Source organism: Anas platyrhynchos, chromosome 2, assembly GCF_047663525.1.
Source record: "Anas platyrhynchos isolate ZD024472 breed Pekin duck chromosome 2, IASCAAS_PekinDuck_T2T, whole genome shotgun sequence".
NCBI lineage: Eukaryota > Metazoa > Chordata > Aves > Anseriformes > Anatidae > Anas > Anas platyrhynchos.
The window spans coordinates 142,140,713-142,156,963 of NC_092588.1; the positions used below are offsets into that span (position 1 = coordinate 142,140,713).

Sequence of the window (16,251 nt, forward strand, 5' to 3'; positions counted from 1 at the left end):
GTAAAGCAGGAAGTTTGTTCTTGTTACAACTTCTTTTGTTCACTTTGATAGATGGAAACAATAGTGCCGATCATCCAGAAGTGGAGATTTTCCTTATATATTGAAGTTTCAGTTGCAGCTATGTCACTGGCTGCTCAGGTCTAGCACTTTCACTTCATTAACTCTGTGAGCCACCATGAGCTTAGTCTGTAAAGGTCCATCTACATGTAGATTCCCTACAATTTCCAAAGTAGGTTGTGTAGCATAAGCAATATGTGGTTACATGTGAGCCCTATATTCTCCTGTCTCACATTCTCCACAGGGTGAATTAGCCTGTCTGAGTCTATGTTTGCAAGAGTGAAGGAATACAGAAGTCTTTCTCTGTTGAGGTTCTGACATGGGACACAAGGAAACTGCAGGGAACCAGCTCTGGTGCCCATGTAAATCACTTAAGAACTGCCAAGGGAGCACTAGTTTGTCTGTTTCTGCAGCAGGTGACAGAGAAGGATGCCAGCAGGGGAGGGATGATTTCCAAATGGCAAAGGTCTGATGAGTACTTGGACTGGGTTTGCATAAAGCTTCCCAAGAGTTGCAAGTGAACTCAGGGTGTTCACACCACCCTCTTTGTGGAGCGATGGCTATTGCCAGAAATCAGAGTGTGTGTGTGCAGAGACAATTTCTTTTCATTGAAGAAAAAGATACTGTAAGACAGTGAGTTCCTTTTCTAAGTTCACTTCTTAGTAATGCAGCCTTAAGCTTTGACATTCATCCCAGCGCAGAGAAAGGTCAGTATATATATGCACGTTCTGTGTTTCATTAGCAGAAAACATTGTATAGAATATCTTCCTCACTCCAACTAAAACTGAGACCTAAACAACACTTTATTTCTTTTAAATTTGTTTTTAACTGACTGACAGACTTTCATGGTAACTACAGTCATTACTTTCAGTCTTAAAATCAGACTGTTTTGTTTCAGGATGCATGGCAAAATTAATAAAAAAGACTGGCTGAGGTGAACAGTAATCTTGATATATAAGACAGATCAAGCCAGACTTAAAACACACTGGAAAAGGGCACAGAAATGTCAGTAGCAATATATATTGTATAGTATAATGGCAGAAGTTAAGCTATCCATTTCTTTGAATTTTATGTGCCCCTAAGCTTAAAATGAAAACAATTGCTTAAAACCTACAGAAACTGTGAGGCAATTATCCTGAGCATAATTTTTTGAGAGTGAGATGGTCTAGTTTGTCTAGCTGTCACTGGAATAGTTAATTTATTAACTGCTAGATTAACTTCTGACAGTGCCGAAAACAAGATCAAGTCTTTAAGACTAATTAAAGGTTTTATCTGAGTAAATGATGCCTGATGTGGTACCAGCAAACTTATGAATATTAGGAAAAAATGCTGTGGAATTACGAAGAGTCTATCATTATAACACCCTAATCAAATTTACAAAAGTGCTTCTTGTAAAACTACTATAAAACTTATAAAGCTGCTATTTACAAAATACACTATTACTGTGTGCCTCAGTATATATAGTATTGCAGATTTCTAGCTTTAAACCTAGCATGCTTTACAGGAACACTTCAACATTTCTAAGCAAAAAGTACTCACAGATCATCGAGTATACTGATAAATGTTCACAGTTCAGGTGAAAATTCACAGCTGAAAAATCACAGTTCAAATCTAAGTGAAACCTGCAATGAAAACGTTATTTCATTAATTGCAAATATGATTTTGTCCTATGTAATTGCTTAAAATATTTACTGTATGCTTGACTTCGTTGTCTAGACAAAATTAATTTCAAGGTAGAATCCCTATTCAGAACCTACTAAACCATTTGAAATCTATAGATGTTTAAATATGGTCCATACCAAAGTGCTATGGTGTGTACTCAGTTCCTAAGTGACATTTTGAGGGGTAAAGTGCTTTGCTAAATAGTGATGTGAGGTCTCATTCTTCTCCCATTGAAGCTCTTGTTCCAATGACATCAAGAGGAGCTGTCGTAGACCTGTTATTTGGAGTACTCTGTAATTCGAGAAATTTCAATACAGATTTTTTGATATTTTTGTTGATCTAGGTATTACATTTTTAGACAAGGCTGTGCCTGCAGACACAGTGAACGCTATATATAAGTACCCTCTGATTTTCTTCTGTGCAAGAGAATTATGCTTACCACTGTTTTGAGCTTCCCCTACTCCACGTCAATCCTGTTCTGTAGACAGGTGTAGAAGAGAGATTAAGCAATGGTTTGTCTTGCCCTCTCTGGGTGTCTTATACGTGAAAGACTATGTTGAGTACAGACCAGGTGATAATTGCTAAGGAAAGTATTCCTAAAAGAAGGGGTCATGTTGTAGACAGCAATAGAAAGTGATTGTTCAATGTGTAGGAAACACATGGCAGAACAGCATGCCCATCACACAAACCAAAGTGACAAACTTGTCAGGCTATTAAGCGTTACATCTTTTTTTAATATACTTTCAGGAACTTGGAAGTGTGTACAGTGTTCTGGCTGCCATTTTAAATGTGGGGAACATTGAATTTTCTGCAGTAGTATCTGAACATATGATTGACAAGAGCAACATTTCCAATCCAGTAGCCCTTGAGAACTGTGAGTTTTTTCTTGATTTAACATCATATTCCTTTAGCATTTTAGTAGCAAATATTACTGCAAGAAAGTTATCAGTGAAGACTGTATTCACATGGAAATTTTGCAAGAATAGTTAAAAGTTGAAGTTAGATTAATTCCAAGCCCACCTGAATTCAAATGTGGAAAGAAAAATACCCAATTTATGCACCTTATTTGACTAACCAGTTTACTGGCATTCAGGAAACATGACTAATACTGCAGATGCTTGAAAAGAAAATCTTTGGAGTTTTTCCAAGGTTATTTGATCGTCTGATGGAGAACATCATTAACATTTTGAATATCTTTTTTTGTTTTCAGTTTCTTTTTTAGATCCTCATTACTTGTTCCTTCCATGTACATGTTGAACTATAGCTCACTAATTATTTGGAAGGGATATCTTACATTATAGCTTGCAAGGAAGCAGAGGAGAGGAAGAGGCAAAGATTCTCAAGGAAGTTCCTACTCGTTACAGCTGGGGAGTAAATGAAGTCTTAATGCTGTATTTTGCACATTTTCCCATCATAGAAAAATATTGTTCAACTGGGAAAGAAGCAACCATTTTTTTGGAGCAAAGGACAGCTGCAGATTATAGGGATGGATTATAACTGAGAGGGCTATTCACACCTCATAGCTTTCATGCTCCTGACATGGTCACCTAGATTCCCTAACATTTCTCCATAGGCAGTTTGGAGAAGCAATCTCCTTGAGGGAGCAATTTAGAACACCTAAAGGCCTCTACTTAGGACCATTTACTGACTACAGTGGAAGGTAGGGAGGCTAGTGACTAAATTAGGTACTGACCATTGGTTTGTGTGAACACCCTTGTTTGTCATAGTTTAAGGCTGTGATTTGCCCCTTATTTTGTAAGACATTGTACTTGCAGCCTCGACATGCATATTTTTTCTTCAGAAATCTGCCTCTGAGCTGTGACCTTACTTCCCAGGTGCATCCTTGCTGTGTATTCAGGCAGATGAACTGCAAGAGGCACTTACCTCTCACTGCGTAGTAACTCGAGGAGAAACCATTATTCGTCCCAACACTGTGGAAAAAGCCACTGATGTCAGAGATGCCATGGCCAAAGCACTCTATGGACGCCTCTTTAGCTGGATAGTCAATCGCATCAACACTCTTCTCAAACCTGACAAACATTTAAGGTAAAAGAAGTCTTTCCAGAATAAAAGGAGATTTTTCTGTAGGAGAAGGATTGTCTAAATTGGAGCACTTAGTGTTCTCATCTACTTTTCTCTGCTACTTTTTTATTTATGACAGCACTATTAAAAACCTTTTAATCCTATTTATGCTATGCAGTGACAATACAGTAGATATGGATAGCACAGGCATCTGGTGTTTTCCTGTTTAACTTTTACTCATTTAACCCTTTGTAAATTATGTGTAATTGTATTGAAATTACATGCTACCTATTTTTTTCCCTTATACCATTTACTCCTAACAGTCAGGTTAACTCTTTCATTCATCTGTTGATTACATAGGTTTCCGAACACATTTACTGAGGTTAATGTCCCCTCTATCCTTACAGAGTGACATTTAAAAACACAGACAAAAAAGATACTGGGAATCAGGATATTATACCTTTTGCAAATTAACTGAAGAAGAAATTATACAGTTTACATTGTAGATTCTGTAGGTCAGGACCCTCTCTGGCTGCTAATAGCAGTGAAAAGGCATGAATTTATAACTACTTGAAATGGAATATCAACAACAAATAGCTTTGCAAATCTGGATTTCCTGGATATTATTTTTTTTGTAACATCAGATTAAAGCCAAGGCTGCAATCCTGAAATCTGTCCAAGCTTTCAAATATTTGGTTACAACAGAACAACACTAAACAGAATTTTAATCAGTAAATAAAAGAATTAACTGCATGATAGATGGGCAGCATTACTAATCTGTGTGCCTCTCTCATGTGCCTGTTACAGAGTCCTTTTCAAATTGAATATTTACTGTGCTGGTGAGGAAGGAGAAAGTTTGACCTAAAATATTCACTGTAGAAAAACAACAAACAAAACAAAACAAAACAAAAAAAAAGAAGTCTGATTTGTTGCTATGGTAGTAATATATTTTTTATTTGCTATCTTTTTGTAATTAGCTCTGTGAAGGAACTGGAAAGACAAATTGCATCAGTCTGATCACCAGAAACTTAATTTCCAGACAGATAAATAATCACAAATATAGGTCAAAATGAGTAAATGTCTTTGGTTCCTCCACCATGAAACAATGCAATTCATGAGATGCTATTCAATGCAATTCTCAAAGATGCTATTCAAATATACCTTTCAAGGTGCTGTTCATTAGTATCTAGAAGCTCCTTCTCCATATCCAATTTCCTACACTTTTTATGAAAAAAAAAAAAAAAAAGAAAGAAAGTCATTACAGACAGCCCCTCCAAGGTAGCTATAGATAGAATGTGTTTTTATTTTAATTTAGCTTGGAAAAAATGCTAATGTCAACTATAGGTTGTTATTAAATTATATTGTTATTTTTTGTTTCAACAAGTAATTAGAGATATTAGAGGGTTGTTACAGTTGCAGAAATTACTACATATTCCTCAAAATATCTTAGTTAAAATTTCAAACTGAAGTTTTTACTAGTAGTACTTTTCTGAACTTAATTGGTAATTTAAATTCATGTCAAGTTCCAGTACTCAATACTAGAAGTACTTATTAGATGCATAGGAGGTCTAGCTATTCATTTTTCAGACTTTCATGTTAAAATAAGCAGTTTTAATTGCTATGAATAAGAAATATGAAGAAATATTATCTAATGTCATCAGTCTTTAATTTCAAGGTACGATTGAGTAATGCCTGTTTTATTACAACAGAAACAAAAAGAATTTCATGTTGTTTCTGCACCATATCAGCTTTCTACAACAGATTGTTAACTAGTGAATATTAGTTTAAAAATAAACTGTAAATCTTCCATACACTTATCAGTTGACTTGGTCATTATGTATTTCAGTTTATCTGGTCTGCAAATACAGATATATTTGAATTTATGTGCATTTATTGTATTTCAAATAAAAATGAAATGTTATTTTGAGAAAAATATGGCTTAGCAAAAACTATCCTGTTCAACTGCTGTATAGGTTTTTCCTATTATGTGCTTTCATGAAAAAAATAATGAAGATAGTCATAAAATAATTAAGGTACAACAATAAAAAGTTTATTTAATCTTTACAGTGGAAATGATGATGGTTTGAACATTGGAATTCTTGATATCTTTGGCTTTGAGAATTTCAAAAAAAACTCTTTTGAACAACTCTGTATCAACATTGCCAATGAACAAATTCAGTTCTACTTCAATCAACATGTCTTTGCCTGGGAACAGGTATGACTTGAATATTTTGATAAAGCTTCAGTATTGCTGAACATATGAAAGCTTGTCTCAGGAAATTACACTGTTCCTTCTCCATAGTAGGTCATAAATTGCAGATTATAACAAATGCTTTCTGAGTATGCATTATGTGAAGCGCTGTTGGATTGCTATTTGCAAGTAAAATGCCTGCAAAAAATACATTAAACTTGAAATGTACAGTATCTAAGCAACATAGCGCAGTGATAATCAGACTGATGCAAATGCAGTGTTGTTTTTCTGAGTAATAACATGAGTGATGTAGTGTGTGGTTCCAGAGTAAAAACATAAATGAGTGGTACCATAATTTTTAAATGCAATGTTCATAATAGCTTGCTAATAAACTTAATGAACACTGAAATTCCATTAATAAAAACTGAAAATATCACACTTAATTTGTTCTTGTTCAGGAACTAGATCATATAAACTAAACCATGATGGATTTAATCTAAATAATTTGATGTGAAACAGAGAAAAGGAACAGAATTTTAACTATAATAGTTTATGAAATTGAAAAGGACAGTAAAAAATAAATAAATAAAGATTATCTCAGCTTTCTAAATAATTCCATAAAAATCATTTTAAAATCATTATTCAATATTGTTATGTGAAGAAATTACATGTCTGGAGAAAAAATAACAGATATATATCAGAATGCTGAACAGTCAAAAACAGAACAGTCAACATTCACATTTTAGTTGAAATAATACTTTATCTGTTTTATTGAAATTATTGATTTTGTGATCTATAGAGCAAACTCCTCCTGAATACTAATTTTAAGTATTAGTAGAAAAACTGTATTTTGTCAGCTTTAATCACTGCCTGTTTTAAGGTTAGACAGGTAGAAGTTTGGAATGTGTCTAGGTATTCAGGTATGTACATGTGTGTGTTGTCAATGTAGAGGACTGAAGAGGATTTCGATTTTAATTGGTCACTGTTTGTTTTTTTCCTATTTTGAATTGTTTCAGACAATACTGTCTTGCACTCTTAGATTCATTACCATACAAAGATGCCCTTTAATATGGGCAAAATTCAGGGAGCAGTCACCCACAACCCTTCAAGAAGGAACACCCTCATTGCAGTTGTCTCAAAAGAATGAATGAATGTCATATGTCTTACATAACATCTGTTTACTGGAGTGATATAAGTTGCCCAAAAAATGATGTGGAAAAAATAGTAATAGTAATAAAAAAGGTTAGACATACACAAATATAGTGGATTGTACCATTCCCATCACTGAGCAGAGAAAAATTGGTATTGCTGCTCATTTATCATCTCTGTGTCAGTCTTTCTTGCACTGATACAGTAAATAAGAGAAGTCTGGGTAATGCTTAAGAAAGAACAGCCTCTGGTTTTCCTAAGGAAGAGATTATTTTTTCCCATGAGTGACCATAAACTTCTGATTATAGGAGGTTTTCTCCTTTAGCTTTTGTTTGTTTCCCCTTTAACTTTTTTGCACCAAATGGTGCTGAAATTTTTCTACAGGAATGAAAGTTTCAAAGAGAATTGCTCAGTATTCAAAAATCCATTCTACTCAATGTTTGTCTTAGCATTTAATGTCACTGTTATACTCCAAATGTAGTTTTGCTAGTTTTCAATAATCTTTTCAAACTTTTTGGTGTATACCACATATGTCAAAGATGAAGTGAACAAGCAGAAAAAATAAGTTCACAAAGCGATGCTTCTGCTTATTGTAATAAAGTTTTATGTAGGGTATAAATACTTTCCTACTGTGTGCCCACACTTTCCCAGTCCAAAATTATATATGGCCCCACATCAATATTTGCAGAACAAATGCAGAATAATAGAAAATATTTTGTGGTTACAGGGGATACCCAGGACTGCTCTTTAAAATTCCCTGATACTTAAAATATAGAATAAGTATTTTTTTCTCTTCTAAATGACCTCAAAAGTCAGCATTTGTTTAAATGGTATTGCAACATCACTGAGGCTACACCTGTAGCCTTGTGGGGTGTTCAGGCTGACAGCAGTCACAACATCTGCCTCTGCACAAAGCTAATTGTGTAGGGGCAAAAAAAAAAAAGTGTAGGGACAACAGGAACGATTGCTCCTATTCTTCGAAGGAAAATAATAATCTGGAATTTGGATTCATGGATTAATATGCAGATTAGAATGAGATAAAATATTTAATTTGTCTTTTTAATATTTAAATTTTATAATGATTTTGTACCTGTTTGGGTGGAAATCAAAACCTTGTGAGAAAACATCATATAATTTTCTTGAATCAAAAAGAATAATTACACATCGTAATGAATTTTCCTCTATCATGTAGGTCTAAAGAACTAAGTGGACTGAGGTATAAGCCATTCAGCAGCACCCCACTCAGACCAACCTTTTTAACTCCTTGGTTCCAGATTTAAGAAAGCACATAAGCTCCATCTCCAGTTTGGTTCCCAATTCACCTTTGGCTTCCTAAACAAAAGTTGGAGCTAAAATACTTTGTTGGATCTCAGTCTGGCTCAGTGGTACAACTAATACCATGTTGTCAGAGATTGCCCGTCATGTGCTTTTTTATGAGCAGAGATCGAGTCTGCCTAGAAACTTCCAAGGGACACTGCTTATATAGCAGCAGGAGGCTCAGGGTATCTGCTAGAGCAGAGCATCTTTGTGGCAGAAGTCAAGTCAAAATTAAAGGCATTTATTCTTTATTGTTGAGTAAATATTTGTATTTAAGAATAAAACAGTTTAGACCTGAATACAATCTTCTTTCCCTAATTTAAGAGAAAGTCTGAGTATAGCCTAAGCTAGTTTAGATTCCCTGTAGGCCATGGAGACACAGGTAGATCTGTCTCCACTGACTGGGAAGGCAATGTGGGCTCTCAAATTGGTCACATCTTTTATGTATATATTGTTAGGTGGAACGAATGCTGGCACGAGGTTTTTTAGGTTAATAGTAAGCAAAGGACAAAATAGTAAGCAAAGGACAACTTTTGTGCCTTCAGTCCTGTCCTTCATGGTGTTTCTCTAACATGTAAGCTACTGTACTGATGTAAGTTAATTCTCTGCTAGCTCCCTGATCTGCAGGTAACATTGTCCAGCCAGCCAGTTTTCCCATTTCTTTCTCATTTGTGATTCTTCTATGAAAATTAAACAGCGTAATGTCAAATATCTAAAATATTTTGGAAAGTGGTAAGGTTATTGTCAGTCAGAAGGATTCTACTTTTTGCATTTTATATATGCAATGTGTGTTTCTTGTTTTGTTTTGTTTTTACATTCATGTAACAATCTTCTACTTAAAGCTGGAAAATGTTTATTTTGAATAACTCTCTGGTGTTCCTATTTAAACCAAAGTGTCATTGTGCCGCATTTTTAGAAAAATTGTATTACATTTCTTTATTAAGCATGAAGATAATTTCCTAATGTATCTAATGATTCTTTTGTTATTAAGTGAAACCAGGTTGCACAAGCTAATATTACCTAGTTTTGATCACAGAAAAGTCACCATAAAATACATAGATACAGCCCAAGTATAAGTGTAACTCAGTCATTCCTTTTGACATCCCATCTATAGGAATACTGTCGAGTGGATTATGCTTTAGAATTTCAATGAGCAGCTGCTATTTTAAGGATCCTTCTTGTCATAAAACATCATGGGAGATTACAGCATCCTGTAGCCGATTCAGCTTATTAATTCAAATAAGATCTATTTCATTACAGTTTCATGATGTGCATCATGAAAGCTTTTCTGCCTGCTGCTTGTATCTTAATAATATGGTTGAAGACCAGCAATTGCATAAGAAAATGTAATATGGTATCTCTTAATTCTGAGCCATCTGTCATGCCGGTGCCTGGAAGACTTGGTTATCAGCCATCCTCCAGAAGCCCATGGGAAGTGATGAAGTGAACTCACTCCATATCCTACTGGGCAGATGGTAGCATTACAGAAACTGTCAACGTTCACATCCCATTCAGTCGTCAGGATGCAGGCACTAAAGGCTGAGTGGTCACATACACCAAAGGCATTGAAGGTCAGGCCTTGTGCGTTGGCAGTGCAGGAAAGGGGAGCAGATGTTGCTGCTATGGTGTTGCAGAGCAGATAATAAAGAGTTCCTTTCAGTTTCAGGGAGAATTCCTCTATCAGTTCTCTTAACAAGCCTTTCACACAAGCAATTGAAGTACAAAAGTCAATCATTAGGTGTGTTGTCTACAAGAGGATGTCCTTCTTTGTCAATCATTAGGTGTCGTTGTCTAAGAGAGCTTCTTTGAGGATGTCTGAGTGTCACTGAAACACTCGTTTCTGACAGATTTATCCAGAGCAGTATCATCTGCAATATCTTCCCTTTTCCCCCATCATAAGAGTAGTCCTGATAAACCTGAGCAGTTACAGCTGGTTTCATTAATGTAACATCTGTGTGTCCATGGAGCCATAGGCCTTGGTTAAGCTGCCCCTACGCCACTGTTATCTGTGGGAGATAACACAAACTCATTCCTTTCCTGCCTCTAGTTCCTACAGGTATATAATTAACTTCTTACCTATATCAGCGATACATTTATTACTCTTCTGTCTTGTTCTGTGGCTCAGGTCATTGATTAAAATGAGAAGCAAAACTCCACCTGTCCACTGCTGCAGGGGGAAAGTGAATGAAGTTAATGTGATGCACCTGAGATGCAGAGCCTTCATGGGGCTGTAGGAGAGATTCTTACTGTTCACACCCTTGTATGATCATATACACTGAGCCATAATCTATCCTTTGAATTAAGAGCATCCTGACAAATTAGATCAATCTGGATAATAGAAAAGTTTAGGTATATATTCTGTCTTCTCTCTCAAACGGATCAGCAGATCTATTTAGGTCAGTATTTCCAGGACAGTGTTATTGATTTTTTTTTTCATTTTACAGTTTCTTTCTGGCTTAGAGATGAAGAGGTATGAAGTCTAATAATGTGTGCTTTTCTGTTGTATATGGCAGTTAACTGCTTTTTGAAACACTTGGTGTGCTGCCTTCTTCACTCACCCTTGACTGCCATTCAGACTCAAGTGAATGACACATAATGAAAGGTCATTGGGGTTAGAGGTCTTTGAACTCATTAATATTAGCCATCATTCATTTTCATGATACTCAATTTACAATGAATTCAGGATAGCGCAACTGTGACATTACATCATAAATTAATAAAACACTTCTATAAAGTCCTATCCTTTGGAAGAGAGGTGTTTTTTTTAAATAGATCGAAAGGCTTAATTACATGTTTCATAATGTGGGGAGCAGTCCACACAGGACTGAAGGTAGTCCTGGTTTATATGGGAGCACTGTGCAGTGGCTAACTGCTACTGCATTAGGTAATACAGGCAAACATTGTGGAGGGGTGGCAGTTCCTAGAGCATCCTTCTCTTCATAAATCCATGCCTGTCCTCTGACATGCTGAAGGATTAAAGACAGTCATTCTTCTATTCATCACATATAGTTTAACTGGTTTTCAAGATTTTCAAGAAAAAAACATTGCAACACACCATGGACATGGCTTTTGTTAATAGGTTACTCTCAGTCTCAATGAGAAGTCAAGGATATTTGCAGTCTTCAGCAAAGAAAAAAATAAAAAAAAAAAAAGCTCCTTTATCGTCTTTTAATCATGCTGAATACTTTTCTGCAGTTTCTTAAAAGCAGTAAAAATATTGTAGAGGTCAACCTGAAAAAATTTATTTAAGTTTTAGAAAGTATACACACCATCCTTCTCAAAGTAAGAGCTTTTCCAGGTGTTTGAGGATGGGAGTCAAACAGTTGAGGCCTCTTTGATCTTGAGTCACTTTTGCAAATCTTGGCCACTGTACATCAGATAGATCTAAGCAATAAATTGGGAAAGTAAATATAGCTCCAGATGATTAAGAAATATCTCTTACACTGCAGACCAGGGGAGCAAGTAGAGACTGAAATCTCTATCTGCAAAAACCTTCTGCAAATCTTTCAGTTCTACAAGTCTGTTTTTTTCTAGCTCTTGCATTATTCGTGGGAAGCGTCTTTACCAAATATGCCAGAGGAAACCCTTAAGTACCCAGAGACTAATTAAAATCTATAGCTTGACAGTGTGATACATTCCAACTGGCATTGGTTCCACTAAAACCTTGATGTCTTTAGCGTTTTGGCATACTTATCCATGTAGTTTTAATTTGCTACAATTGACCATTCATGAACTATTTTCTGGAGTGTTCCTGTATACACTGATAAAATGTGCCTTCTTGCTTGTTACAGAATGAGTATTTATATGAAGGTGTTGATGCAAGAGTTATAGAATATGAAGACAACAGACCACTCTTAGATATGTTCCTGCAGAAACCAATGGGTTTATTATCCCTGCTGGATGAGGAAAGTCGATTCCCACAAGCAACAGATCAGACACTTGTAGGTAAGTTTATGGTTTATTTAAAAGTTTTGAAGGATGTCTCCCTGTTACATTTCTGCTTGCCATGTCCAGTTTGGGGTATATGCTAGCTGTGTATTTTCAGTGAGCCCAAACTTCAGTGTCACAGTATATTTCTGGGAGGCATGCATGCAAGGATGGAAATATCTTTCAAGCTGATTTAGGAAACATGATGAGTATAAATGAACCTAAGCTGCTGGTCCACATTTTTAATTCTTCTACCTTCAGGAATTTTTAGCTACAGCGCTTAAAAAATAAAGATCAAACTGAGCTAGAGCTCTAGGTTCATATGCCAAGATGTTCAGCCATAAGGTTCAGCTCCGAGATTTTCAATGAACCATATCTGAACAAGAATTTTAGTATTCTTTAAGAATAATGGCTACAAGCCTGCTTCAGTGTCCTTTAGCAAATTATGTGTCTTATTCTTTCTATTCAGAAATTAAAATTAAAACATCTGAATATGTTGTGATTTGGATCTTGATAATTTGAGTGTTTCTGAGTCTCCAGTACAGAGCCCCCAACCAATTGGTAAATGTTTCCTCACATTTACCCAATGTGGTAGGAAAGATTACTACATTGTTTCATATATGAAGATCAAAAGCTTAGAAAGGTAAATGATTTTCTGACGTTACACATTTAAAAAAAAAAAAGTAAAAAGAAAATAACTGATTTAAGATGCCCCATATCTACACATTGCCTCTCATTACAAGAACATTTTTCTTCCTTTTCCCTTAAAAACATTAGTCTGTTTTGTGCCACTGCATTGTCTGAAAAGTTAGACAATGTCTTTAAAGGGATCCAGCTTCAGAAGACAATTATTGTACAATAACTCCAGTAAGATAGACTTAACTCCAGTAAGATAAACTATGTGTTTCATTCCAGAAAAATTTGAAGACAATTTGAAGTCAAAGTATTTTTGGAGACCCAAAAGAGTAGATCTAACCTTTGGGATTTATCATTATGCAGGAAAGGTAAGAGACCTAATGATATTGGTTGGGGACCGGGGAACTATAGGGCTGGAAGGAAATGGAAGAGGTCAGCTGGGTTGGTTCTCAGCCTTCATCTATTCAGACCTGACATGGAAATGTTGGCAGTGACATACACTTCAAAAGTAAATTGAAAATTTATTTTCCTTCATACACACATACACACAAAATCAATATCAAAGCTGTGTTTTTTCTTAGATGTCACCAAGTAGATGAACTGACTGTACTATAGCAGAACCAAAAAATCACCATCATGTAACACAACTCGGAGCTTCTTGCCCTAATTCCCCTAAGTCTTCTGCTGTGCTTTCTACCACTGCTTCAGATCAGGCTCCAGCTCCATTCTTTCTCCCTTTTAGCCCAAATCCTAACTCATTCACCCCATCAGCCTTACTTCTTAGACCTGTACTTTGTCATCAGCCAGACAGTGTAGGCCCTGCCTTCTGCTTCATTTGATGAGCAGCATCTTGCCCTCCTCTACTAGATGACTTATTGCATATGCATTTACAACCTCAGGAGGAGTTGCTGATGTGCTGAGGGAAGATGCCACTGGCCAACTGAACCTTGCCTTGTGGAAGCATGACTCTCTTTCAAGCTCTTTTCAGTTGTATAGATTGGCATCACTGTCTCACATGGGAAAGTGTGTTATGCCTCTGCAGTACTGGAGCAGTTGGCCTGGAAAGAGGCAACATCCCACCCATCGGCTGATGGAAGATAACTTGCCCCTTGTATGACAAAGACAGCTAGAAAAGACCAGGGGTGACTCCTCTAAACCTCACCTTCAAGCGACTTACATTTCACAAATGTGGCATATGTCACTGCTGAGGAGCAGGGAGCATCTCTGCCTGTACCATTCCTGATATCAGCCACTGAAGCTGGGGATGCCACCAGCCTTTTCCAGTGTTGAACAACATTTTTCATTAGGAAGTTTCTCCTACCACCTAACTTAAATCTCCATTGCTGTGATTTAAGCTCATTACTTATAGTCCCATATACTGTGAACCTGGAGAACATTTTTTCCTCTTCCTTTACAAGCTTTTATTTTATTTTATTTTATTTTATTTTATTTTATTTTATTTTATTTTATTTTACTGTAATTTAAGATTGTCAGTGGGTTATTTTTTGTGCTTTCTTTTGAATTTAAACATGCCAGTATCTTTTACTTTTTGTCACCTTTTGGCCAGGTTTTCTTGTGGTTCATTTCAAGAGCCCTGGTGGTACATTTGAGTTAGGTATACCATGCCTGCATGTGTGTAGAGAGATTTCAATTGCAGCTTGTGACTTTGAAAGCTGTCTCTATAATTAATACAGAAATCTCTAGGAAGTGTGGCACAATATGAGTGGGACAGAAAGACTGCACAATCATATGGGTAATCCTGTGTGATAGGGTTGAAAGCAGGTGCATTGTTAATTATGTGTTTACACCTAAACTGGTGTAAAGGAATGACACCAGTATGGTTGTCCTCCTGTTGAATTCACATTGGCTAAAACAAGCGTTAACACATCTGCATTAGGGAAAAGAAGTGTCTCGGACTTCTTTGGAGTAAGAGATTTACTTTTAGTGATCTGCACCATAATGGTTCTCAGTATTGAAAAGTTACAACTACCAGTGATCTAAAGAAAGACTGTGAGTGAGAGTAAGCCTTGTGGCAGAAAAACTATTTGTGTCTCAGTACATTATAAGCCACATGCCAGACTACTTAAATTTACAGTTACTTTCCAAAAGCCCATAAGATGCATAAATGCACTTTTTAAACAGGTTCTGTATAATGCGAGTGGATTCCTAGCCAAAAACAGGGATACCCTGCCAGCTGATATCGTGCTGCTACTGCGATCATCTGAAAACAATCTGATACGACAGTTGGTAACCCACCCTCTTACAAAAACAGGTATTGCTACTGTGGTAGTCTTCCTATCCTCCTTCTCTAGCCTTGATGCTGACCACTGCTGGGTTTCATGTGACCATTTATTGATGACATTATACACTTTGTGGCTTAACTTTCCAACCCTAGAATCTATACAGAATGGAGCCCCTGCCGTCTCAAGCTGCAGGGGAGGGACTGGTCTGGTCAAGTGCGAAGGAAGTGGTAGAGGCTTCTTTCAGGGTCCCCTCTTCAGGTTAGGGGCACGGGACAGGGAGTGGAGTGCATCACTTTTGTTGAGGACTGAACAGAAAGGATCAGGTAAGTCACTGGCCTTTTTTGGACAGGGTATATGTAAGTTGCCTGTTTGTCTCAGTGCAATTTTTCTCTAAAGCATTAGGGAACCAAGGTGGGGCTCCTAACATATACTGCAAAGAGTGAGGAGACACTCCTATTTCCCCAGTCTTAGTTCTTTATTGTATCTAACTGCTGAGGCCCTAGTAGTGAAAGAGTAAACTCCTTCCTCAAGGAGTTTATAAGGGGGTGGAGGAAAGTATATGGCTCTACAGAAATGGCTCCTAAGTTGCACCTCAGATGAACTAGACCCTTTGCACAGTGTCCTACTTTCCTTTTTAAGGTGATAGGTAAGTCTCCTTACAACCAGAAAATCTAAGTGGCAAACACCATTTGTGTCCTGTCTTTAAATTCTACCACGAAGTTACCCAGGAGTTATTTATTATTGTGTAGTACTGCTCCCTGTGTGAGGGCACTGATGCTGTACAATAAGTACTTCACAACATTACTTTATTGTACAACTACAAGGGAGAACAGGAACGTTAAATTGGAAGAGCCTAATGGAAATTTCTCTAAAATTTTATCATAGCTTACAGAAACTGAGGTTTTGGCAAAACTACTATTCTTCACAAAGGTTGTTTTGCTGGAGGAGTGCAAAATCCGGTCCTTAAGGTCTTTTTTAAGCCAGTATTCTTAAAAAAACACTAAACACAGTGTCCTTCCCTGAACGTTTTAATGTGTTGATATCTGC

At 36.5% G+C, this 16,251-nt stretch overlaps 1 protein-coding gene across 1 annotated transcript in view; it reads left to right on the top strand.

Moving 5' to 3' along the window:
* The window catches only part of MYO3A (myosin IIIA), a 119,213-nt gene that overhangs the window by 64,395 nt on the left and 38,567 nt on the right, over positions 1-16,251 (top strand). The window contains exons 17-22 of the mRNA XM_072033714.1: positions 2,467-2,593; positions 3,555-3,765; positions 5,809-5,956; positions 12,190-12,343; positions 13,241-13,329; positions 15,104-15,233. Coding sequence (XP_071889815.1) covers positions 2,467-2,593; positions 3,555-3,765; positions 5,809-5,956; positions 12,190-12,343; positions 13,241-13,329; positions 15,104-15,233 — 859 coding nt within the window. The remainder of the gene's footprint in view (positions 1-2,466; positions 2,594-3,554; positions 3,766-5,808; positions 5,957-12,189; positions 12,344-13,240; positions 13,330-15,103; positions 15,234-16,251) is intronic.